This window comes from Bombus fervidus, chromosome 14, assembly GCF_041682495.2.
Source record: "Bombus fervidus isolate BK054 chromosome 14, iyBomFerv1, whole genome shotgun sequence".
Classification (NCBI taxonomy): domain Eukaryota; kingdom Metazoa; phylum Arthropoda; class Insecta; order Hymenoptera; family Apidae; genus Bombus; species Bombus fervidus.
In genome coordinates this window covers 7633757-7656795 of record NC_091530.1, presented here as the reverse complement: position 1 = coordinate 7656795, position 23039 = coordinate 7633757, and the positions used below count along the sequence as shown (strand labels likewise).

General features: G+C 33.4%; 4 protein-coding genes and 1 long non-coding RNA gene across 9 annotated transcripts; 4 read left to right on the top strand and 1 right to left on the bottom strand.

Moving 5' to 3' along the window:
• Positions 1-626: 626 nt before the first annotated feature.
• Positions 627-6057, top strand: Gli (carboxyl ester lipase-like protein Gli). 3 transcript variants are annotated; one of them, XM_072016437.1, is made up of 11 exons: positions 627-784; positions 1158-1271; positions 1356-1850; positions 2019-3177; positions 3246-3436; positions 3510-3696; positions 3761-3866; positions 3994-4189; positions 4289-4404; positions 4592-4620; positions 4855-5069. In XM_072016437.1, exons 3-11 carry the CDS (start codon positions 1587-1589, stop codon positions 4929-4931), a joined length of 2325 nt encoding a protein of 774 aa, XP_071872538.1. In that variant the 5' UTR covers positions 627-784; positions 1158-1271; positions 1356-1586; the 3' UTR covers positions 4932-5069. The 3 variants fall into 3 exon arrangements, with proteins under 3 accessions (XP_071872538.1, XP_071872537.1, XP_071872540.1); XM_072016436.1 differs by lacking the exons at positions 627-784; positions 1158-1271; positions 4592-4620 and having other exon boundaries at positions 1312-1850; positions 4855-6057; XM_072016439.1 differs by lacking the exons at positions 627-784; positions 1158-1271; positions 4592-4620 and having other exon boundaries at positions 4289-4414; positions 4855-4994.
• A 156-nt stretch (positions 6058-6213) lies between these two features.
• On the top strand, positions 6214-10337 carry LOC139994418 (armadillo repeat-containing protein 3-like). Its single transcript, XM_072017029.1, has 14 exons — positions 6214-6234; positions 6315-6577; positions 6772-7096; positions 7187-7354; positions 7436-7639; positions 7771-7933; positions 8000-8118; positions 8188-8346; positions 8467-8664; positions 8732-8937; positions 9024-9127; positions 9195-9366; positions 9431-9746; positions 9860-10337. The coding sequence occupies exons 1-14, from the start codon at positions 6214-6216 to the stop codon at positions 10142-10144; spliced, it is 2703 nt and encodes a 900-aa protein (XP_071873130.1). The 3' UTR covers positions 10145-10337.
• On the bottom strand, positions 10134-14888 carry Egr (TNF superfamily member 12 eiger). 2 transcript variants are annotated; one of them, XM_072016465.1, is made up of 5 exons: positions 14581-14888; positions 13526-14272; positions 11589-12157; positions 10885-11344; positions 10134-10755 (listed from the first exon to the last, which is right to left on the bottom strand). In XM_072016465.1, the coding sequence occupies exons 2-5, from the start codon at positions 13889-13891 to the stop codon at positions 10570-10572; spliced, it is 1581 nt and encodes a 526-aa protein (XP_071872566.1). In that variant the 5' UTR covers positions 13892-14272; positions 14581-14888; the 3' UTR covers positions 10134-10569. The 2 variants fall into 2 exon arrangements, with proteins under 2 accessions (XP_071872566.1, XP_071872567.1); XM_072016466.1 differs by having other exon boundaries at positions 13526-13866.
• LOC139994151 (uncharacterized) lies at positions 14644-15281 on the top strand. The gene is made up of 2 exons (XR_011801560.1): positions 14644-14763; positions 14878-15281. It is a non-coding gene; the product is annotated as an uncharacterized lncRNA (long non-coding RNA).
• A 2875-nt stretch (positions 15282-18156) lies between these two features.
• LOC139994123 (uncharacterized) lies at positions 18157-22943 on the top strand. 2 transcript variants are annotated; one of them, XM_072016472.1, is made up of 7 exons: positions 18157-18903; positions 20056-20386; positions 20818-21415; positions 21682-21738; positions 21814-21941; positions 22028-22224; positions 22286-22943. In XM_072016472.1, exons 2-7 carry the CDS (start codon positions 20144-20146, stop codon positions 22365-22367), a joined length of 1305 nt encoding a protein of 434 aa, XP_071872573.1. In that variant the 5' UTR covers positions 18157-18903; positions 20056-20143; the 3' UTR covers positions 22368-22943. The 2 variants fall into 2 exon arrangements, with proteins under 2 accessions (XP_071872573.1, XP_071872574.1); XM_072016473.1 differs by having other exon boundaries at positions 18161-18903; positions 20818-21361.
• Positions 22944-23039: the final 96 nt, after the last annotated feature.

Genomic DNA, 23039 nt, shown 5'->3' with positions numbered 1-23039 from the left:
AAATATTAAGATTATTACATAATCTTTATATTAGTATCATTTATCGATTATTTCCGCGGGAACTAATATCTCGCACCCAGCTCCGGCTAAATCATGAACATATCTTGCAATCTTGCAATCATGTTGTAGCTGTATATTCAATCATAATATCTTTTTAGGTATATGTGATCTACACGCTGATTATATAAATTTCAGTTCTTAATGGACTATGAAGAGTGCAACAAAAGCAACAAAAGTAACAAAATAACGAAGACCAGTTTGAGGCGATTGTAATTGATAGAGAGATTATTCAACGATGAGAGCAACGATGGAATCGAGGGGGGAATTGTTGATTATCCCATTATTCATGCCTCGGTATGTTATCAATTTCAATGGTACTCAGCGATGATCTGGTTTTACTTGACAGTCAGTTTCAAAATTAAAGTATCCAGGAACTACATTGAGGCAGAAAATATTATATTTATAATTTGTATTAGGGAATTTTTTACTAAGCTTATTAAGTTGTTTAATGATTAACTATATCCTGATATTTAGAAATTGACAAAAAATTAATATGAAGTAACGTTCGCAATGAGTATCACTGTTGTAATCTATTACATTTCAGGTAAAATTGCCGGAAGATAAGCGTATCCCTCGCACGAGCCAGTGTGACTGAACTGTATATGTACATGTAGTATGAGTATGAGTCGAGTATGAGTACAACTCATCCGTTCACGCGACGGCATACTTGGACGATCACAGGGATTCGTAGATCATACTGCTCGATAATTTCAGTATATAACAAGTAAGTATTTATTAGCGCGTGGGCAGTCGATTGCAGCACATATTTGCACGCGAGAGTAACATTACCGTTCAGTAGACTTTGGATGTAACTCCGAGTAGCATTCGCGTTACAAATAATATTTTCGAAACATACCCAAGTTCGCTATTATGTATCACGTAACTGCAATTCAATCTTATCAGTGAACTTGATTTTGATTAATTTCGCCGATTAGTTTCATAAGGTTTCATTCTATAATATCATTTTATATTTATGGTTCGATGGTACATACGTCCATAAACATATTCAAAACAAAAAAATATAATGAAGTTAACATAAATCTACGAGAAGAAAAGTGTTTAAGGTGAATGATAACGTATCAGTATCGTTGTTACAGGATGCAAAAAATGGATTTCGATGTTTGGTAGTATTAGGAGCGGGAGAAACAATCGTTTTCGAACGTGACAGGCTACAGGGTGTTGGCTCACGCGCGTGTCAGTCTTTCGATTTCGTAAGTAGTACACGTGTGTAATAATTACCACATTCCGACCATTTAACCTTTCTTTTTTGTAATCAAAAATTTGTTTCTAATTAGTTTCAGAGGTGATTTCCTTTCTCCATGCGAAAGAGATATTCGAAGAGAATATAAACGCTGGTGAGATTTTACTTTCATCGCGGCTTTCGCTTTTCTCCGCTTCATCAAGAGTTTCCTGAAAGACCGAGTTCCTCGCATTACTGCGTGCCTGTAGAAGTGTCACGTGTGTATACATACTGACAGACCACACCTGTCTGTTCCTGGTGAAACACCAATACGCACGCGGGCAAGATGGCCGCATATACTTTATACTCGTCGATTGGACGCGTCTGTTTTTATCTGTGCTTCCTCGCAATTACGGTGTTGTGTCAGGAACAAATACCCCCGGGTAGTCGGTATTACAGTCGCGATGGGGTATATGTGCCTCAAAACGGACCAGATGACCGAACCAACACTTATGTTTACAAAGATAGAAGATATGGATATCGTCCTAGTTACTGGGACTCTGTTTACAGAGGACCCACCAGAGCACCAGACAGTCGGTACCTTTACGAGGTAAAATAATACAAGTAATACAATTCTCCTACTATTCCTTTTTACTAGAAAAATTACGTGATATCTTTTAAAAAGTAATGACACATAATGATACATTCAATTTGTATTTATATTAATAAGTAAATTTGGTAAAAGATTATAATTACAAAACGATTGTAATTTTTTAAGCATACAACTTCAAGACTCCCTTTACCTGGTATATTGGGTGGTTGGCGAGAAGATCTTCAAGGAAGAAAGAGGTCTGATTCTAAAAATCTACCTATAGATGTGACTGTGACCACAGCTTATGGACAAGTGCAAGGATTTAAAGTTTATTTATATGATGATCCACAAGCAAGGCATAGGCCCTGGAGTTTACCAGTTGAAAGGGTTACAAAGCATGTTAATGTATTCCTCGGCATTCCTTATGCTATGCCACCTATAAAGGAAGGTCGATTTAAACCACCCAAAACTCATAAAGGTTGGCAATTACTGCAAGCTGTTGATTGGGGGCCAGCTTGTCCTCAGCCCAGTGCATATACTGGTGCTACTAAAGGAATCCGTGATGTGGATGAAGACTGTTTATATTTGAATATTTTTACACCAGATATTAGCTCTGGTTTACCTAAACCATACCCAGTAATGTTCTATATTCATGGTGGAGAATTTACACATGGAGCAAGCAATTTGTTTCCAGCTCACATGTTGGCTGCATTTTACGATGTAGTAGTTGTTTCTATTAACTATCGACTAGGAGCTCTAGGATTTCTAAGTACAGGAGATGAGAATAGCCCTGGAAATTATGGAATTTTGGATCAAGCTATGGCATTGAGGTGGGTGTATGATAATATCAGAGTTTTTAATGGTAATCCTGATGCAATAACTCTTTTTGGACCTGGTGCTGGAGCAGCAAGTGCTGGATTATTAATGGTTGCACCTAAAACCAGAGATATGGTATCAAAAGTAATAGCTCAATCAGGTTCTGCATTGGCAGATTGGGCCGTCATAACAGATAAGTACAGGGCACAGAATACATCTAAAGTATATGCAGAATCGCTAGGCTGTAGCATAGAAAACAGCTGGAGATTGGTGCAGTGTTTGAAGAATGGCAGATCCTTTTTTGAACTTGGTAATTCTGAATTGAAACAACACATTGGAATGTTTCCTTGGGCTCCTGTACTGGACACTAATTTCATAGTACCAAGTGACAATTTATACGAAGACTGGAGAGAAACAGATTGGCGCTTCTTTATGGAAACACCTGAAGAAAGCATAAAAAGTCATAAGTTTGCAGATAACTTAGCATATATGGCTGGTGTAACTACTCAGGAAGCAGCATTCCTTATATGTATGTAATTTGAAATCTTTGCAATCTTATAAATTTTTACGAATTAATAAACCTTTCATTCTTCCTAGATAACAATGCCACATTAGCCAAGAATCAATATATTATAGATGCGGAATCATTCGATCAGAAAATTTGGGAACTTGTTCTCCAATACAACTACACTCTAAATTCTCAAGGAGTTTATGAAGCTATAAAATACATGTACACATATTGGCCAGATCCGACTAATACTAGCCACATTCGCGACCAGTATATTAATGTAAGTTGTATGCGATGTGTATATAATTTGACTTTTTAATTATATGTATATTTCTATAATGTTAAATTTTCAGCTCTTGACTGATTTTCACTACGTTGCTCCTTTTGATAAAATAGCAAAAGTTTTGATAGAAAAACGTGTACCTACATATTTGTATGTGCTAAACACAACTGTAGAAGCATTAACATTACCACAGTGGCGAAGTGTTTCTCACGACACAGAACTTCTTTGGCTAACAGGGGCACCTTTCATGGATGTTGGTAAGAACACAGTAATTTAGAGTTTTTCATTAACAATATAATTATCAAGTTACTATCTTTTCAGAATTCTTCCCTCAAAAATGGAAGTTGAAGCGTGACATGTGGACAGACAACGATCGCAATATGAGTCACTTTTTCATGAAAGCATATGCAAACTTTGCAACGTATGGGTAAGTTTATAATTTTATAACTTTATTTTGTGCTTATATTATTTATAATGTATATGTATTATTACTATTATAATATTATTTATAATGTACCTTGTATCCGTGTAATACATATGTCTTCCTCTTTCAGAAATCCGACACCATCGCAAATTTTGGGTTTGCATTTTGATGTTGCTAAGCCTGGACAGTTACGGTATTTGAACATTAATACTACTTACAATAGTTCAATTTTATTGAATTACCGACAAACTGAAAGTGCCTTCTGGTCTATGTATTTACCAACGGTTATTGGTCGTTTGGTACCTACATATCCTCCAGTTACTGAAGTAAGAACACTATATATCCCCTTTCATAAAATATTATTAAATAATTTTATAAAATATTCTTAGTATAAGTATTCTATTTATTTATGTTTATTATTATAGTATTGGTGGGAGCCGAAAGAACCTCTACAAATTGCCTTTTGGTCTGTTTCCACTGCGTGTCTACTGTTAATCGTGCTTTCCGTAGTATGCTGTATGCTTTGGCGCAATGCCAAAAGGTAAGAAAAGGTAAACAGAACCATCCCCATATGACCACATCATTTAACCGTGTAGTGCATGAGGGTGATGGTTCTGGCTTCATAAACGCTATAGAAATTGCATACGAAGTTTATACAAGGGAATATAATTAACACAACCTTTAAATATATTTTTCATTAATCTTACCTTTACTTGTAATTCATGCAGCAAAACAAAGGCTGCCAGATTATACGCAGGTAATTAAAATAGTTTTTACATGCAACAGTGTACATATTTCATTGCACAGCTTTAAATATGGGCAAGGAACTTCTTGAATTTATTAACAAAGAGAAACAAGTTAATTAGATAGGAAAATCACAATTTTTGGTGATACTACTATGTAGAATTAATTTTTTTATTTTTTAATTATTAGTATTAGATAATCATGTTTAGCAGTAATAAATTCTTTTACTGTCTTTTCTTGTGTCCAGACAATCTGACCATTACTACAGCGGAGACATCCTCATGGTGCGAGACGACGAACCTTCGGAGGGAATCGAGAATATGACTCGTACTTCGAAGGAGAACATCCACGAATATCGTGATACACCACCTGTCAGATCTAGGATACCGCGGCAAAATGAATCAAAGCTTCAAGAACGATTGTCGCATAATCGTAAATTTAGTTCTACTCCATCGCTAAGGAGTAATTCCAATATCTCGCTGAAAGATATGCGTTCGGAAGGATTTGTTACCAGTTCACCAAATGGACAACCTAGATTAAGCAAAGCTATAAGCCAGTCCTCATTACCTAAAAGTAAAAGCAAAACACATTTAGTTCAAGGTGTCCCACAAACAGCTGTATGATATCCTTTTTTGAAGTATTATTTTTCTACCTGCAGCTACTTCATTAATTTCTTTTAAGAAAAGCTAGCTTATGATATCTAAAAGATGTCTAAAATCAAAAATATAGGATTTTAAACAATATGTGTTCATATATATGCAAGATGTTTTTTAATATGATTATTTTCAGATATTAAAAAACATTGCACATAGAGAACTGAGGTTAATGTTATAAGACTTGGCTGAACGTTTCGTCCGTCCACAATGTTATCGTATTAGTATTGCATTGTACATATCGATACACATATTTTATACTTTTTTATGTTAATTTTTATCGTTGTAAACATCGGTATACGAAATCTATTTTTTACCTAAAGCCATGCACGCCACGATAGTAATATATATTATGTAATAATATATCATAATATAATTACTTTGAGAATAATTTAATAGTTTAAACAATGTAGAGTGTTTTTATATCGTTTTTTACCATAAAAGTTGCAAATATAATACATGTTACAATATATTTATGTATTCCGATATTTTTATAGTATTAATAGAAAACACGTGTAGTCGTCGAATCGATCTCACTATTACCGATGTTATGATTTCGATAGTATAAGTCTTAATATATTCTAGTATTTTACAGTACCTAATATAGAGATATATTATTATATCTCATGCGAGGAAGTTTATGTATTTTATAGTATATAAGATCTCTATCTTTTACGAAAAAGAATATTATATGTACTATTACAAATGCATTTAAATTAAGAAGTATGAATGTATTGTATTAGAAGAAGAACACCGTTAGATTAAGATCTTTCAATTAAAGAACACCGTGCAAGCAACATACGAGCTTTTAAAAATCCTACGAAATTCAAGTGCGGCAATATTCGTGTCATATATTTTATTCATTGGATATTATCACAGATATTCAGTGTAGAACTCTATAAATCATGCTAAACATAAATAATTTTTTAACTTCTACTGAGAGATAAAAAAGTATGGGACCAAAACATGTAAAAGTAAGATTTAAACAATTAAAAATACATATATTCTGTTTCTCCTTCTTTTTTATATATTAAATACTGGAAATTATGTGTAGAAATGTGTATCCAAGGGTAAAACACGAGTGGATCGAGAACAGCAAACGAAGAACCAGTTCGACCCTCTCCGTTTAGAGGTGAAATATCCTGGAACAGCAATATTATTGCTGCAATGTCAGGAAAAGCCTATTCTGTTAGCTGCAGCGGCAGCTTTGGCAAAATTTGGTAGCAAATGTCAGGAGAACCTAGAAGTGTTGTTTGATCTTGAAATTGTAGATAGCGTGATACTACTGATTACACATGAGGATTTATTTACACGAAGGTTTATTTTAAGTTCGTTATTCTTTTTCTTTGATTTCTTAATTTTTATATTTTCTATAAAACACATAAAAAGTATTAAAAAAGATAAAAATATAATTATTAATTTTTATATTTAATATCAATAATATTTAATATGTATAAAAGTAATATTTTTAAATGTTATCTAATTGTAATTTTTATAATAAAATAAAATAGATTTGCAGCAAAATTGTTGGCCGAAATGGTAGCCATCTCCAACGTCCGTGATTTCCTGTTGGACGCCGAGTATTATATCCCGCACTTCATTAAAGTCCTTATCAACGAACACGATATCTTCATGCATGAATTCTCTTCCTTGATCCTAGCAGAAATGACTAAAGACATGTTTGGAGCAGCACAATTACTAAAACAGTGTCAGGATATGAACTTCCTATTCGAAAGACTTCAATCACCAGATCCTGATGTGAAGAAAAACACCATGCAAATTATATATAATCTATTACAAGATCCTGTGGGAGCGAAGGAGATCATTGAGACTAAGGTTCATTAGGATAACAAGTTAAACGATCTATTTTGTAAAATTCCCTTCACGCTTGCAAGATTAATTTTGAAAAAACCTGTAATTTTTCAGAATTTTAACATGGAACTCGTCTACGAGCTTTTTAACTCCCCATATACTGAGATTCAGAAGCTTGCACTCGATGTAGTGACCGATCTAGTACGAAGAAATAAAGATGATTATCTGCACGATCACTTTCGGCGCACGAATGGACTTCAAGCTTTATTGAAATTTTTGGATGTAAGATATTCTTGTGACTGAAGAAAATTCTTCTATCTAGTACTTCTAACTTTCATGAAGATACATCTTGTACTCATTTAGAACATCGAGTGGGAAGATCTTCATATGGATGCACTCCGGATCCTCCGCTTTGCCTGCGACAATCCCACTACAGTAGAATTGTTCGACGACATCGGCGGTATCAAACAGATATTAAAGTACATAGAAGACACATCACACTCAAAGCTTTTTATGGAAACTCTGGATATAGCTGTCCGTTTATCACACACGTCTAGGGGTAGAAAAGTAATACATGCAATTTAAGGAAACTAATTTTAAAAATTCATCTAGTTTAGTTATAAACTGTAGACATTTTTGATACTCACATCTCCTTATCTAATACTATTTGATTTATTGCTGATGGGTTTCTTGCAAAGGCCTTATATACCTATGGCATCGTCGATTATTTATTGCGTACATTAATGGGGAACGTACAAGCTAACATGTATGAAATCAGTTGTCATGGTATCGGTATGATGACTCTGTACAATCAAGCAGCCAAGGAATTAACTGCTAGCAATTGTGTGAAACATGTTCTAGGTAGATTGAACAAATGAATTTTCTTGAAATCAATACGCAGTACAATAATTCACGATATCGTTCCAGATGTATTAAAGAACGAAAATTTGAAATTTTCCGCTAGACAGGCGGCTTTATTCGCTTTAAATCAACTGCTGAAGTGCGACGCGAAGAATTGTCAAGAATTATTAGACATTCACGGACAGGTAATCTTATGCGTCCAAGTAGCGAACTGTTTACTTTAACAAAGAATATTTTAAGAATATTATCCTCAGAATTATTTGTTATGGCTGTTGAAACAAACAGGGGGAAAAGTCCCTGTTGAAATTCTGGTTGGAGTTATAGAATGCATCATTACAATAGCAAGAAACCAGGTTTTCAGAGATACTATAATTACGGGAGATATCATTGATGTCATATGTGCATCTTTCGAAGTATACATTTGCTTTAATATATATTTAATTTGCATAATATTTATACGTATGTCACAACTCAGCAAAATTTTAATTTTTAAATTGAGGAAATATTAATTACATAGTTTGTTTGATTAACAGTTGAGCTGTATATCGATGAATGATTTCAAAATCGCTTGCTGTAAAGCTCTGTCCATCATGTGTATCGAGAAGATCGGGAAGCAAGAATTTCTGAAGGCTCAGGGGCCTGAAAGATTATATAATCTATTGTGCGACGTTAAATCGATCCCCATAAGGAACGCAGCCGCCCAATTGATTCAATTACTATGCGCGGATCCGGTTCTGGCAGATACTTTCGTCTCCGCCAGATATTTAAATTAGTGAGGCTAACATGAAATATGTACAGACGCAATTTCATCGTACGATTCACGAAAATGATAATTGTAGCATGCTGAACAACCGGTCGACGGCGCGAGTCGTTCCTTCATGGGACACATGCATAGAAGTCTTGTTTGACGCGCATTTGCCGATTAAGTTCGCTTTAACTGGACGACTTTCTCTGCATGACATCACACGAGATGGATTTTATGTACTCCGAAGAAACGTCTGCGCGTATGATATTTTTAGAATCTTTATGTATTTTATTTTATACTTCCTTACTTCATTTTATACTTTAATTTTGTCTTAATCTTAACCAGTTTTCCCATATTGGATGATATTTTCCGATTCAAGTTCTGCCCCTTGGAACCTATCTACGTGGTTAATTGCATTCGTGAGGAACTACATGAATCGAACTTGGAAGGTGAACAGCATTATCTATCTTCCTCTTTCTTCATTAAGTGTATTGAAATTGTTGTTTCTTTTTTCAGAGGGTAAACAAGAGAATACACATACCACCAATGAGAGGAGCGTTTTCTTGTCCCAGGCAATATTACATTTAACGATGGATTCCAAATTTAGTCGTCTACAATGCGATTCGTATCTCTATGATTACATAGAATTGTTTAAATGCAAGTTAATCGCCGCGGAGACGAAAAACGTGTAAGAAAATTATTCCAAGTTTTTCTCCGCGTGAATCCTATAAGTATCATGGTTTTCCATTCAGAGTGTCAAAGACGACACAAGGATTTGTAAATATTAACTACGTGGCCTCGCGTGCTAAGATGCTGGCCAAGTTTGTGGTCCAACAAATGTCAGGCCCGGATCCTCTAATCAGATGCGTGGATCACCAGCTAGAAATTCATTTGAAGGAAATCAAAGAAAGTATAGAAACTAGTGTAATCCCGTTGGGAATGTTGAGAGTTGGTTCCTATCTCGAAAGAGCCTTGCTTTTCAAAGTAATCGCTGATAGAGTACATTTACCAGCAGCTTTGGTACGAGGACAGTATGGAAAAGCCTGGATCGAAATTGCAGTGCCGGAGGTAGATTTTGAGTTTTTATTTCTCTTTGTTTTAAATCTAGATAAAAGATTTTGATTGTTTAGTAACGTTTTAATCCTTATAATTAGTTTCTGAGCTTAGGATATTTTTATTAGGTGAGAGTCCCAATTGAGGAAGAGACTTTTCACTGGTATCTAAAGAAAGACCTATCTTGCCCAGAAGTTATCACAATCAATGAACCTCTAAAAGAATACCCTCAAAAATACGAAGATTCAAGCCTTACTCCCGAAGATCATTGTTCATCGAATTTCCCAACGAAATTATTAAAACCGAATTTTATCGTTGATTTGATGGACTGTCCTGGAGACTTGTTGCCAATTGGCAGTAATCGTGCCAGATTATACTGTGAAAAAAAATTAGCCTGCGATACTGTGTGTTAGAACATGTGTCACAATCGTATCGCAAGATTTATTTTATTCGGATACATTAGTTATAAAATCTTAATCTAATTTTGTTCTCACTTGCACTCTCACTATCTTTGGACTCTGTAGAAAATTGGCGGTTTCAAAAACTGCTTAATAATAAAACGGAAAAATCTTATTTACAGCGGTAATATACATTCATGGGCAGAAATAGATCCATTGGTCTTTAATTAACAAAATTGACCCGCGTCTATTTTCATTAAATATCGACAATAGCTGAAACAAACGCTTTACGGTATCATTGCCGTGATGAACGCTCAATAAATTACTTTTTATTAAAGTAAAAGATAAGCACTTCGTTTTTTAAGAAATTCACTCGTGATAAGTGCATATTAAAGTTTGATTATAATCGATGATTATTACTACTATCTTCAAATGAACGATCACTGCGATGGCCTTCTTAGTTCCCCAAGTTTCACTAGTCCGAAGAAACTGTTTTCCTTGTCGAAAATGGCGAATCTCGGCGAACTGGCCTCTTTGAAAACTAAAACGTCTTGTTTTTTGAGCCGTGTCAGCTGTGCCGAAAAACAGGTCTGGCTAATGTTACGTGAGTGACCAGAGTTATCAATCTACAAACATTAATTATAATCAGTTTTTCTTCTTAATGAAATGCTATAAATACTGCAAGTAACGATAACATTCTAAATATTCAATTTTAAAACTAGATTATCTTTTTTTAGATATGATATTCCTCTTACCATGCATTGAAGAATAGGCCGACCGTTCACCACCAGATGAAATCCAATTTCATCATGATCATCGTTGTAATGAATCTGCGCGTAAACTAGATATAATCCTGTTTCGTAAATGGTAACATTCCCGTCATCAGACATGCTGAAGTATTCGCCCATACCAAGATCATTTACCCAATCACTTGGTTTCCAAGCCTTAAACGTACTACCGCCATGACGAATTCTCCCATTTCCAGCATAATAGTCTGATCCTGAGGCTTTACTCCGATCTCCATCAAAATGAATAGCAACTATTTTTCGAGAGAGATTCATATTCTTTCGAAATTTGTGAGAAATCTTTGCAGAATGGTTCGTGACACCTTGCACAGTAAACTTGTTATGTTTCGAAGGAGATGCGTCGGTGGTATCTAAAGACGAGTGGGTATTATACTTCTTTGGTGGATGTCTACTAGAAACGACAATGGACCTGTGAGAAACAAACAAACGAAAGTGCTTGAATCACTCTTACGTTCTTTCTTACGTTCTGCTAAGAGTACTGAACAATATTTTCTCGCTTTGAGTTTGTATATTGATATAACAGAATTTAACGGAATTTTACAATAATATTAAATATTAGTGGTTAATGAAATTTTCAGCAATTTCTAATATTGAATTCTTATTAATTTCGAGGTAAAATTTTGTCTACTATGTTATAAAATGTTACAACTAACGTGTTTCGTTGGTCATCAATGCTTCTGTCATCCAACATCTCTTTAGAACCGGAACTAGGAGCGACTGTTCTCTTCGTGTGATTCCTAGGAAAATGTCTTCTGACAAATGATCTCTTGGAATTATGGTTTTCTTCGTCAATCGACCGTTTACGCTTCAAGCTCATCTTCCAGCTCAAAAAACGATCTTTTACATTATCCGTACCTAGTACATCACGCTTTCGTTTAGTATTATTTTCATGATTTTCCAATTTCCCTTCCAGAACCTTCTTTTCTTGATGACGTTCCCGATCCACGTTCTTGTAACTTTTCATCGGTTCTTGATTATATTTGACCTCGACCTTGTGCGCTGCTGCTAACTTCAGCAATGTTTTATCTGCACTGAGCTCTGTTGGAGAGGGCACAGGAGCAATTGTCGACGAGGAATCAGGGAAATCGGACGGAGTACCGAATACCGGAGAGTAATCGTGCGAAGAAAACGTGTCATCGTCATAATTTGAGTCGTAATCCGCATTGTCGATATCTGCTTCGTCTGGATCATCATCGTCATCATTGTACATTTCTGTGTACAACTGTGAACAGACAATAATCATTATCACTGAATTGAATAGTTAATGTTTAATGATATTCATTATACCGAAGAATGTTTATCTTTATACTTTAGAATAAATTTCTTATACGATATAAAAATAAATATATTTATCAGTATTTTCAACGAAGAAAGAATCTTAGATGCTGCATCGATTAGAATGTTTACGTATCTTATAAGAGGCGCAATCAATGTATATGCGTTGAATATCCACCATTACGTAACGCGATGATGCTTTACATTATGAATCGAATGAACAAATTCTGCGTAGAATTACATAATTCACGTAATAACTTTTCTATTGTATGACTCCTCGATGTCAATGCGAATCGTCGAACAGGTCATCGAATGATTTTGTACCCGTGCACGCGCAAGCACGTGGTCCGTTCTTTTATCTACGACCTTTAATGTCACCGGAGACCGATAACCTGATTTCTTTTATTATCCTCTTCATGTAACGCGAGCCTATTAAAGGAGAGCCATTGCAAGGTTTTCACATAATTAATATCAATATAGCGAACCTTAGTGACGTTTCTGATACTGACTAATGTAATACAATTTGTTTATTTGATTTGATTTTTGGTCTATTTTTCTTCATTTTTCCTATAACGGAAGAAATATTTAATTTTACTAAAATTAGATCAGTTAGAATAAATATTAATTTAGAAAATGCTTGTTACTGTTATTAATTAGTGTTCATAAGATGATTCAGTGGTTCAGAACTTTAATTGTGCTCCTTAATCCTCATCTTGTTACCTAAATCACTTAAACAAGGATTTCCTGTTTCTGTTAAGCATTTTTTGGGAAGATATAAATTTCTCTATTTTCTCTGGGATGTGTTATATCATTATCTAATTATTTGTTTGTTGATAATTCTTATCATCTATCTTGAATTAGGAAATGTATGTCTTAGAAAAAGGTGAGAAAGTTATAAGAAAAGGGAAACTTCTGAAATGAGATATAAAGAAGCCTTTGTGTAAAAATAACCAGAAAAAATAATTAAAACCTTGGATATTTTGGGTCCAGAGATCCGAGAATCGTCAGGGCTATTATAAATAACGGTAAAGATGCCTTCGAAATGCATAAACGAATTTCTTGTGTTCATTATTTCCAAAGAGGACTTCAAATGACATGAATCTTAGAAAAACTGATAAACTTAAGGAAGAAGAAATTATTATTCTATCAAGATACTCTTTGAAATCTTAATTTTGTAATCCGAATCTTTAAGATCAATTTCCAATCTAAAAGTAATGTAAAAGATGAAAGAAACGAATTACGCATAGTACCTGAATAATTCTATCACCACTTGATACTCTCATTCTTCTCCATTTACTTGTAAAAAAAAGATTACCTGTTCTTCGAAGGCTTTTAGTTCATTCAGTAGATCTTCTTTCACGAAGCGATGTTTCAAACTCTCTACACTTCGTTTTAGCTCTTCGATTTCCCGAGCATTAATCAAAGAACAATGGAATTTCCAACTTTCGAGACTCAGGCAGAGAAGAGCAATTAACAGAGCAGTCACGCTTAAAATCGTATTTCTATTCGGTCGAAATCGATGTTTGTTGAAGCCTTGTTCAAGGTCAGACGGAGAAATGCTTAGATTCTCTCTGAAAACGCTAAGGAAGGATCGTGTTTCTTCTTTCACGTGTACGTCGTTCATCAGTTTCTGCTTCATCCTTGCAACCTTCGAGTCTTCTTCGCATAACATGGAAGTCATTATGCAAAAAAAAAAAAAAAAAAAAAAAAAAAAAAGAACGAAACTGGACACAGAGTTAGTCGTTAAGGTTAATTATAAAAATCTAAATTACACTGCACTTTGCATAAAGTACTATTGATACTGTGCTTTTCTCCTTTTTCTGTATTATTAACTTTTTTAGTTCAAAGAATAATAAACAAGATCACACACAGCGTTCATGGTTTTTCAGTATAAACAATGTTACTACGATTCACAATGCACGCGAATTTCTGAAGCGTGTTGAATTTCTTCCCGCGTTGTATTATTCATCGTATTATTTTATCGCCGTGATGACATAATTACTTCAAGAATTTGGCACAGTTGAAAAGAACGCTTCTCTTCTATCTTCTAACTTCTGACCCACTGTAATTGAAACAAACACCACAAAAGGCACCAGTTAATTAAATTACAAATTTTAACAGGTTTATTAGGTCCATTGAGGCAATAGTTTCAATATTTTTCTTCCTTTATTTATGTTTCTTAATTGAATAATCAGTATTGCACCTGATTCCACAATTTCAGAAGTTTACAATGATCTACGAGATTAAGTGGTCCGTGTGTGTATCCAGTCCTGACCCTCTTTAAAACCCGTCCAGTGGGTTTTTTCCTCTCTAGAAAACCTCGAACAGGACCACAGGCAAGAATAAAGATTCGATCCTTTAGTTCCTTACCTACATTGGCCTTTTTTCCCTTCCTTTTGTAGCTTGACGTTATTCTCCTTTTGTTCTTTTCTGTACGACCTGTGGTGCCTCCGACGACCTACGTTCCTTTATCTAATTGATCTTCTCAATCTTCTTATTCCTTTTATTTTTAACCTCTTCACTTCTTTGATTCTTTGAATTCTTTCTTTCTGTGTGATGAATAATAAAATGCAATAAGTCAAGAAACTCTGAAGTAATATTTAGAGTAAACGATGATTTGATTGATTGGTAAGTTTGATTTTTTAATAGAATTGATCATTACTGGAGAGGAAAGGTATGGAGTTTGTTCGTGAAGACCTGAGGCAAACGAAGAAACGACCAGTGTTGCTTGACAGACTCAACCGTACTGGCTGGAAGGAACAGAAAGCATACGAGTTTATCGCGGCAGCGCCTCTGGATCTCATTGTCAGTGGCGTAGATCAGTGAATCGGAGATGCAGTTTCCATCTCCAATGTTTCAATGTTAAATTAATCATTATTATCCATCATTATTTCTTTTATTTTTAACGATCGATCACAAACTTATCAATATATACCTATTACGTCTAATCATAAATTGTTTGAATGATAATTGAATGTCCTGCGGTATTATTACACGTAAATTACTAATATGTATTTCTAAAAAAATATTTCAAATTTCTACTGCATTAAACAATGGAGGACAGAAAGATACTATAATAAACAAACTTCCTTAGAAGTATAATAGAATTTAAAAAAAGCCTTTCTTACTATTATTTATCGTATTACACACATTTTAATGTTATGAATTATTACTTTAAACATTGTCAAGGAAAATGCTTGAAGTCTTATCAAATAGTTAGCGATTATATGCATTGTGTTACACAGGACTCTCAACCGTATTAAAAACAGTCAATCAAACTTGAAGCTTACAATCAATATGCTTCCGAACAGTAATTCGATCGTGTATATTACAGTATGTTATATAAACATATTCTGCAATATTGTTTATCTCGAACGAACGTTTGAATGGTCAAGGACTGGGATGGTTTCCCATATGACGTTCCACGAAAAAATCCTCCAGTGTGGAATTTTATCGTCAACGGACTTCACATTATTGTTACAACCAGATATCTCCAATTCCGACCTCATTTGACGATCCGGAATCATTGAATTTGATACTCGCTGACTCCAAGAACAGCCTCCTCCTGTGAAAAAACGTCGTGAGAACGAATCGAAGGAATTTCTTGGGGAAGTTACAGATCTCGTTTCGTTTCAATGAAGATTATCACTCACAGGTTATCGTTATCAGTAATCGAGCAGCGTGTTAATAACACAGGAAGTAGATTATAACGGCTGACATGTAAACTGTCTTTTGGTTTCGAAGAAATCAATATTGGTAATGATTCTGAAGATTTTGAGATGAAGTGAATTTAAAATGAACTGAATTATCATTATAAAAATTAGTAATTTAAAAAAAAACAAATATAATGTTTATCTTCCTTTAGTCATCGAATTTGTACAAAAATAATAATAATAACAATGTCATCCTTAAAGTTCCTATAATTATTAATATGTTAATAGTTGATGAAAATAACTGGTATTCTTAGAATCTGAATTACCTGAATTAACCATTGTAATTAGACACAAATTAAGACGAGATACGTTAATGTCATGGAATATCAAGACGCTTTGTTCATACTTTCGATAAGAGAATTTCTTAAGAATCTCTAGAACATATTCGCAACATCTGTGTATCATATCATATCTTGTAAGTGTCATCACTGGTGCATTTCGTTCCACTATCGTCATCCAAATTCCGTTCTCATAAATTAATATGTTTCTATCGATCTTATCTTTGTGACTCAAATATTACAATTATATATATACGAAATGTTCGCAAGAAAATTGATTAATTCTCTTTGTAAAGGAAATTATCATATTATTCTTTATGTCGATTTAGGGAAACAGAATGTGGAACAGTTTCACGTTACATTCTTAATAATGATGTTATCAGAAATTCCAGCAGTCGCGGTCCTAATTAATCATCGTGTTCCAAGTATGTAATTGAGCCGATTTGTGTAGGTAGATGACAAAATTCGAGATATCTGGATCAATTTACGACTGATGAGCCGAAGCGTGTCGTTCGTGGCCTGCCAATTATTTAATCCACCCTTTCTCCTCGTTTAGCAACTGCCTACTCGCTGTTTCCATGGCTTTCTTACACACTGGTCACGAGATCTGAATCACGAGAAAAGAAAATTCAATTATGGAGAGCAATTTAGAACGTGACGAAGGAAAAATGATAAAAAGAAGATTCAATATACACACATGTTTTATACTTCGTTGGGGAATGACCTCTACTTCCTGTATTAACAAAGTATTACATATGTAATGTATTACACGCAATAATTGCATCAATTGTTTTCTCACACATGCAACGAAATTATTATTAACTGGCTGTCGGTTAAACCTCCCCCAACGGAGATGATGTGAATCGAACCCAGCAGAGATGACATGAAACTCTGGTTACGATTTCGTCGATCGACGCCATTGCATTAATCCGGAGTAGCGAAACTACTCGCTAAATATAGCGGAGAAATATGTCTAATACAAAGAAAGAAATGTTCTACCATCTAAAAATTCTCAGACCTTCGTACGAAACGCCAGTTTGTTTTTATTCGTCATTTGCACTCATACGCAAGTTTCGCAATTATCTTCTCTACACTCTAATTTTATTTCTATTCTCTTGTCATTGAAATTTAGTTTCATTATGATTCTGTATATCATGTTTTCAATATCTTGAAATTATTTTATATGAAAAAACAAGAACTGAAATGAAGTTTAAATCATATTTTTTAATTTTTAATAAAATCAGAGTATTTATACATATAATTGTAATAACCTGATATCTTTTAAGGAAGGTTCTAATCATTGAGGAAATCTTTACATTTAGAAACATAACTCTGAATGACTGATTGTGTTACTTAGTATCCATTATATTTATGTTCTGCATTGATATTCAGCTGGTTGTTATCGTTTGTAAAATCATAGTATTTTGAATAAATTTTAATTTATTAGTGCTTCTTATTCTAAAATTTGGAAATATTTACATTAAAAATGCGAAGTGTAGTAACAAGAACAAGGATATATTTGTAAGTCACTCTTTAATATTTCTATGAATCGTACAGATACTTCTTGACATTGAGTCATCACAATTCAATATATCGTAGAAGTAGAAGCAGACGATAATGAAAGCTTGCTTAAAGACGACGTCGACTTGTATGGAAAAATCGAATACAATATTTGCAGAATAGTGTATGATTGAAAATATGAACTCGTAAGAGTAAAATAAATAAGAAACCGCTTGCTCGTCTGCGTTATAAATGCATTTTAGAGAATCAAGACCTAAGAAAAAGAATATTGTATCAGTATTCTGTATTTGTATTTGTATTTCTTTGTATTGTATCTGTATTTCTGTTGATACCTAAATTTCCTTTTTATCAAAACTGAGTGAGATAAAACAAATTGTTGAAGCACAAATCAAGAAAAAAAGAACTGCGAAATTTTTTTAAGTAACATAGATTTGATTAAGAATCCTAGAAAGGACCTGCAGATCGAGGGTCTGCTTTCGAACCAAGAATCCAGGTCGCTCAAATGCGAAAGCAGGATCTATTATCCTTGAAAACGAGTTCCGGCATCAGCCCAGAATTCAATATAACGTGTTCCCTCAAAGCTTTCTATATCCTCCAAATAATCCTTTCTAAGCGTAACTTTATCTTTATCTTATATTGCAACAACGTGACAGATAAGGAACGATAATATTTTACCAAAGGGTCGCGATTTCTTATCTACGGTATAAATATAGTGTTACCCATGCCTAACTATAACAAATATAACATACATTGAAACAATCGCGAATCACTCAGGTTTTAATATATCCTATAGAGTTAAATGAAGTTACCGTACGATATCATTGTTAGTCATTCTTTGCACGTGTTTCTCGAGAAAGAATGAGAGAGCTCGACGAAAGCGAAAGAAAGAATTAGTCATAGTGTCTTGCAAAGCGAATGTTGGCACCACTCGGGCCCAACAGCCGCCAAACCGGTCGAGTGGAATCGTCGTAACTCCTAACTCGTAACGTTCGGAGACGCTTTCGGGTACAAGCTGACTAGGTAAACAAAAGATGCCACGGAACAGCGTCGTCCACGTTCAGGTCTGCAGAGGGTGAGCCTCTTCCAGCGATATTACGCGAGTGAATTGATTCGCGAATTAATTGATCTCATCTGTGGCTCTTGCGATCGCTGGAGAATCGACAAGAAAAAATGTCACTCAGGTAAGGAACACATTCTTTGGCTTCTTATGGATCTATACAATAGAGTATCTTCTTTTTCTTTTCTCATTTTTTCAATTCTATCGAATTCCTGTGAAGTAGTGAATTGTATATTGTCAAGTGTTGAGATAATCTTTTGGAATATTTGTTTATTCTAAAAATGAACAAAAACATATTTTATTCTGAAGATAATAAAAAAAAATAAAGTTGTAAGATTTAAATAAGAAATATTGGCGCTGTATAACAGAAAGTATGGAGGTGAAACGATCGTGGAGTTTAATTGGTAAACGACGTACGTGTTTAAAAAATAAAAAATAATTTTTTTAGTGAGAGAGAATGTAGATTATATATAAATACTAATAATAAATACTGTACTATTCATAGTATATCATAAATGTTGTAAGTATTAGAATAATTTATTTCAACTTTTAAATTTATCGTAAACAGAAGCTCTAAAATGAAAAGTCAATCTTAAACAAACATATTTCTTATTCATACGCTATCTAAAATCTCTACTCCTAACACTTACAACATTTACCGTTTTCTCTATTGCTTTTCTTCGTTTCTATCGCTGACACATCTACGTGCCCATGACGTGAATACAAGTCAGTAGAGTTGGGTTGAATGACAAATGGATAACTTTATATATATTATCTCCATTTTTTAAATTCGTTTAATCAGTTTCAAAGCCTTTTTAATAAATATACGCGCGCAAAAAAAAATCGTTTTAATGATACACGTGCTGTCTTTTCTATCTCCGTTATTATCTCGTTGCAACATTCAAGTATATGTATGCTTATGATTATCGAATAGAAAAAAATAGAGCAGATTTATCATCCGTATTAATAATTATCGATGTGTCACAATTATCTTTTCTTTTCCTTTTTCCTTTTCCTTTTAACGAAGTGAGTGAAAAATAATAGCACGTTAACTTATTTAGTAAAAAATGAGAGTACAAATTAATTACACTTAATTTTTAAATTAAATATTAACATTAAACATGATTTGTCTATATAAAAAATTAAGTGAAAAATAAGCGATGTAAGTGAAAAATATTAACTTGACATTGACTTATCGGAAGAAAAGTAAGATTATAAGCTAATGACAATTTTGTTTGCAAATAAAGTGTTACTATCAAATTATGTGATGTTTCAGGTTATTTGTGATATGATACATATATATAATATTCAAACTAGTCCATAACGCGTTTTTCTGCGATTAATCGATACAGTGTCGGCGATCGATGGCAACGAAAATCAAAATGGAACACGTTCAAGATGACATCGATCTACAGGTTGATCGAAATCGATCGAAAAACGCGGCAAATTTAATTGAATGGAACGTTGACATGAAAGTTACCGTGTCTAACGTGAAAAAGTCAAAGATGTTCCAAAGATTCCGCACCATCGTTATATTTTTTGTAGCGATTATCTTCGCTATTATACTGTCTCATTTAAGGAAGGAAGTGCGTGCCTTGCAAATACAAGTAAACTAATAAAACACATTTTTATTCTCTCATTTATACAATGTAATATATACAAATTAATATTAGAATAATTTTTTTTTATTAGATTAGCAATTAAAATACAATTCTATGAGCTAATTTATTGACATCTACATCGCTTATGAAGTGATGAGTGGACTGTGGATTTTTATGCAAATTCATATATTTGAGAATATAATTAGAAAAGTAGAATCTCGATAGAAAATTTGTTTACTTACCAAGTATTATAGAAAATACTATACTTCGGATACTTTATTTATTTTTTCATATAACGTGCATTCTGTGGAATTTTGCACTTTCATATATTCTATAAATGCATTAAGACCCGTAGTCTAATGATGAGAACTCATCCATGAGGAGTCTTCTTTAACCATCAATTAAATTTGCTGAAGCTTTTTTTTTATTATTTTCAGGTGCAATCTTTAAATGTAAATTTATTGTTACTAACGTCCAAATACGATAGGATAAACCGAAGTGTAAATCGAGCCTGGATCCAAAGGTCCGAAAGGCTCCTCGAAAATAAAAAGCTTCACGATCTAAGAATGCTATTACAAGGAGCATCGTCGATATCTAGAGCTAGCGAAATTAGTGAAGTTCGAAATAGTAAAGTCGATGGAAATCCTTATACTTACAATGTTATAATTCCATATATAAAATCAATGAAGAATTCCAAAGACAACTATATGTCACGTGATAATGCGTATAGTACAAATAATGGAAATAATATTGCAACTTCCAAGCTATTCATGAAGTTAAAGAGTAACGAAGATAACATGAGTAATAGTAATTTACGCATCGAAAGAGCGGCATTAACACTACAAGAACGGAACTTAACCGAAGAAGAAATACGTGAAAAGATCGATAATAACGTGAATGACGATTACTATAGTGATGATGATGACTTAGATTTCTGGAGAGAACCCCGTTCAGGAAGATCAAGAAGAGCGGAGGGAAGAGGTAAAAAACGGGGAAAGAACAAAAGGCGGCCCAAACGCAGTCACAGGCGATTGGGTATTTAGTATTATTTAGTTAGCATGCGATTCTTTAATTCAAAGAGATACATTGTATCTAGAAAATCTCAATATAACAATATGAGTCTTTTTTTGTTTGGTAAGATACTAAAGTAATAGAAATTAATTAAATGTTGCAAGAGCTATAAAGCCTAAATTTAAGTCCTATATAACGCGGTTGCAAGTTTCTGTGTGGACTGTTAATTCTGCTTGCTTAATATTCTATTTTGTTAAATATAAAAAGGTAAACAATGAATTTTTGTTTAGGACCCTTGGTAGCAACGTTTGTGGGAGCAGTTCCTGAGCAACATATTACAGATACAGGTATGTAAAGCTATTACTATATATATTATATATTTAATGAAATCCTTATATAGTATGATATTTGATATCTTTTAGTTTACATCGGTCCATGGGTCAAAAGTACTAAAAACAATACTCAATATAATTTAAATAAATTCCATCTGGTAGAAGACAAAAAATCTATAGAAGTTACAGCAACTGGTTTGTACATGATTTCCGCACAGGTAAAAACCGCATATGTTATTATTTGGTATTCAAAATCAATTTACAGTTGTACTAAATGTTTTCACAATTTTCATTGCACTTTTAGATTTTCTATTTTGGAGAACCAACAAACTATTCGTATTGGATACTACTAAGTTCAGAAGGCAAATCCACTACACAAAAGCTTGTGAAATGTTCCACAGCTTCTTCTACATCGGCTACAGAAGTATCCTGCTATACAAGTGTAATAACTCCATTACAAAGAGGCGACAGAGTTCACATTCAGCAACAGGAGAGAGATAGGTATGTAATTAATTTAAAGACAGGATTATCTTTTCTTATAAAGTATTTAAATATTTTTTAGATTAATAAATATGCGAGAGGGACATAGTTATATACAACTAGTACTTTTATCTAATAATGTCTGTAAGAAACGTTTACGATAACGAAGCGTGTAATAATTAAAAGATGTGCCATAAATAACGCAAAAGAAATCAATTCTTTTAAATGTGATCCTACATTTCGATTTAAAGAGAAGTGAGAAAGTAATACTCTTAAGTAAATCAAACAAGGGCCAAGTTTACAAGTTGTTTCTTGTGCAACTTATTCTTTCATTTTAAGGATACATGTAAAAAAATTTTTTTATGTTATTCTTATTTTTGTTACTTTTTTAATATAATGTAAGTTTAAATTTTATACGATATTGAATGTTAGAAATATATAATGCATAAGAAACATACGGAAAAATAACGTTGGAATTTATTCTTTATAAAATAGTTATATAGCTCAAGTTAATTCACATATGTATGTACGCTGATATTATACTTTTATACACTCGTTTTACTTTTTAAGAAATCGAAGATATGATGTTACGTTTTAAGAGTCACATCGTGTAACTACAATTTTATACCGGAAAATCGCCTTATTGTTAAAAAAATATCGTAAAGTTAGTATGTAATATTGTTAAACAATTATTTTGAAAGATTACAAAAATAAAGAATCCAATTATAATTTATAACGTATTTATACATTTTTTATTATATTTTATAAATAAACAATATATATATATAAACAATGTACTAGAAACGGCGAAACATATCGTATGTAATTAAAACATC

Bases quoted from the DNA above. Each gene is read 5' to 3' on its own strand.
- LOC139994418 (XM_072017029.1), top strand. From the start codon at position 6,214: ATGGGACCAAAACATGTAAAA. The intron at 7,355-7,435 runs GTAAGATATTCT...GTACTCATTTAG, and splicing joins CTTTATTGAAATTTTTGGAT to AACATCGAGTGGGAAGATCT. The intron at 8,665-8,731 runs GTTCTGGCAGAT...AAATATGTACAG, and splicing joins AATTACTATGCGCGGATCCG to ACGCAATTTCATCGTACGAT.
- Gli (XM_072016436.1), top strand. From the start codon at position 1,587: ATGGCCGCATATACTTTATACTCGTCGATTGGACGCGTCTGTTTTTAT. The intron at 3,178-3,245 runs GTATGTAATTTG...CATTCTTCCTAG, and splicing joins GGAAGCAGCATTCCTTATAT to ATAACAATGCCACATTAGCC. The intron at 3,697-3,760 runs GTAAGAACACAG...CTATCTTTTCAG, and splicing joins GGCACCTTTCATGGATGTTG to AATTCTTCCCTCAAAAATGG.
- Egr (XM_072016465.1), bottom strand. From the start codon at position 13,891: ATGACTTCCATGTTATGCGAAGAAGACTCGAAGGTTGCAAGGATGAAG. The intron at 12,158-13,525 runs GTAATCTTTTTT...GTCTGTTCACAG, and splicing joins TAAAAGCCTTCGAAGAACAG to TTGTACACAGAAATGTACAA. The intron at 11,345-11,588 runs GTTAGTTGTAAC...TGTTTCTCACAG, and splicing joins ATTGATGACCAACGAAACAC to GTCCATTGTCGTTTCTAGTA.
- LOC139994123 (XM_072016472.1), top strand. From the start codon at position 20,144: ATGGCAACGAAAATCAAAATGGAACACGTTCAAGATGACATCGATCTA. The intron at 21,416-21,681 runs GTATTTAGTATT...ATTTTTGTTTAG, and splicing joins ACGCAGTCACAGGCGATTGG to GACCCTTGGTAGCAACGTTT. The intron at 21,942-22,027 runs GTAAAAACCGCA...TTGCACTTTTAG, and splicing joins TGTACATGATTTCCGCACAG to ATTTTCTATTTTGGAGAACC.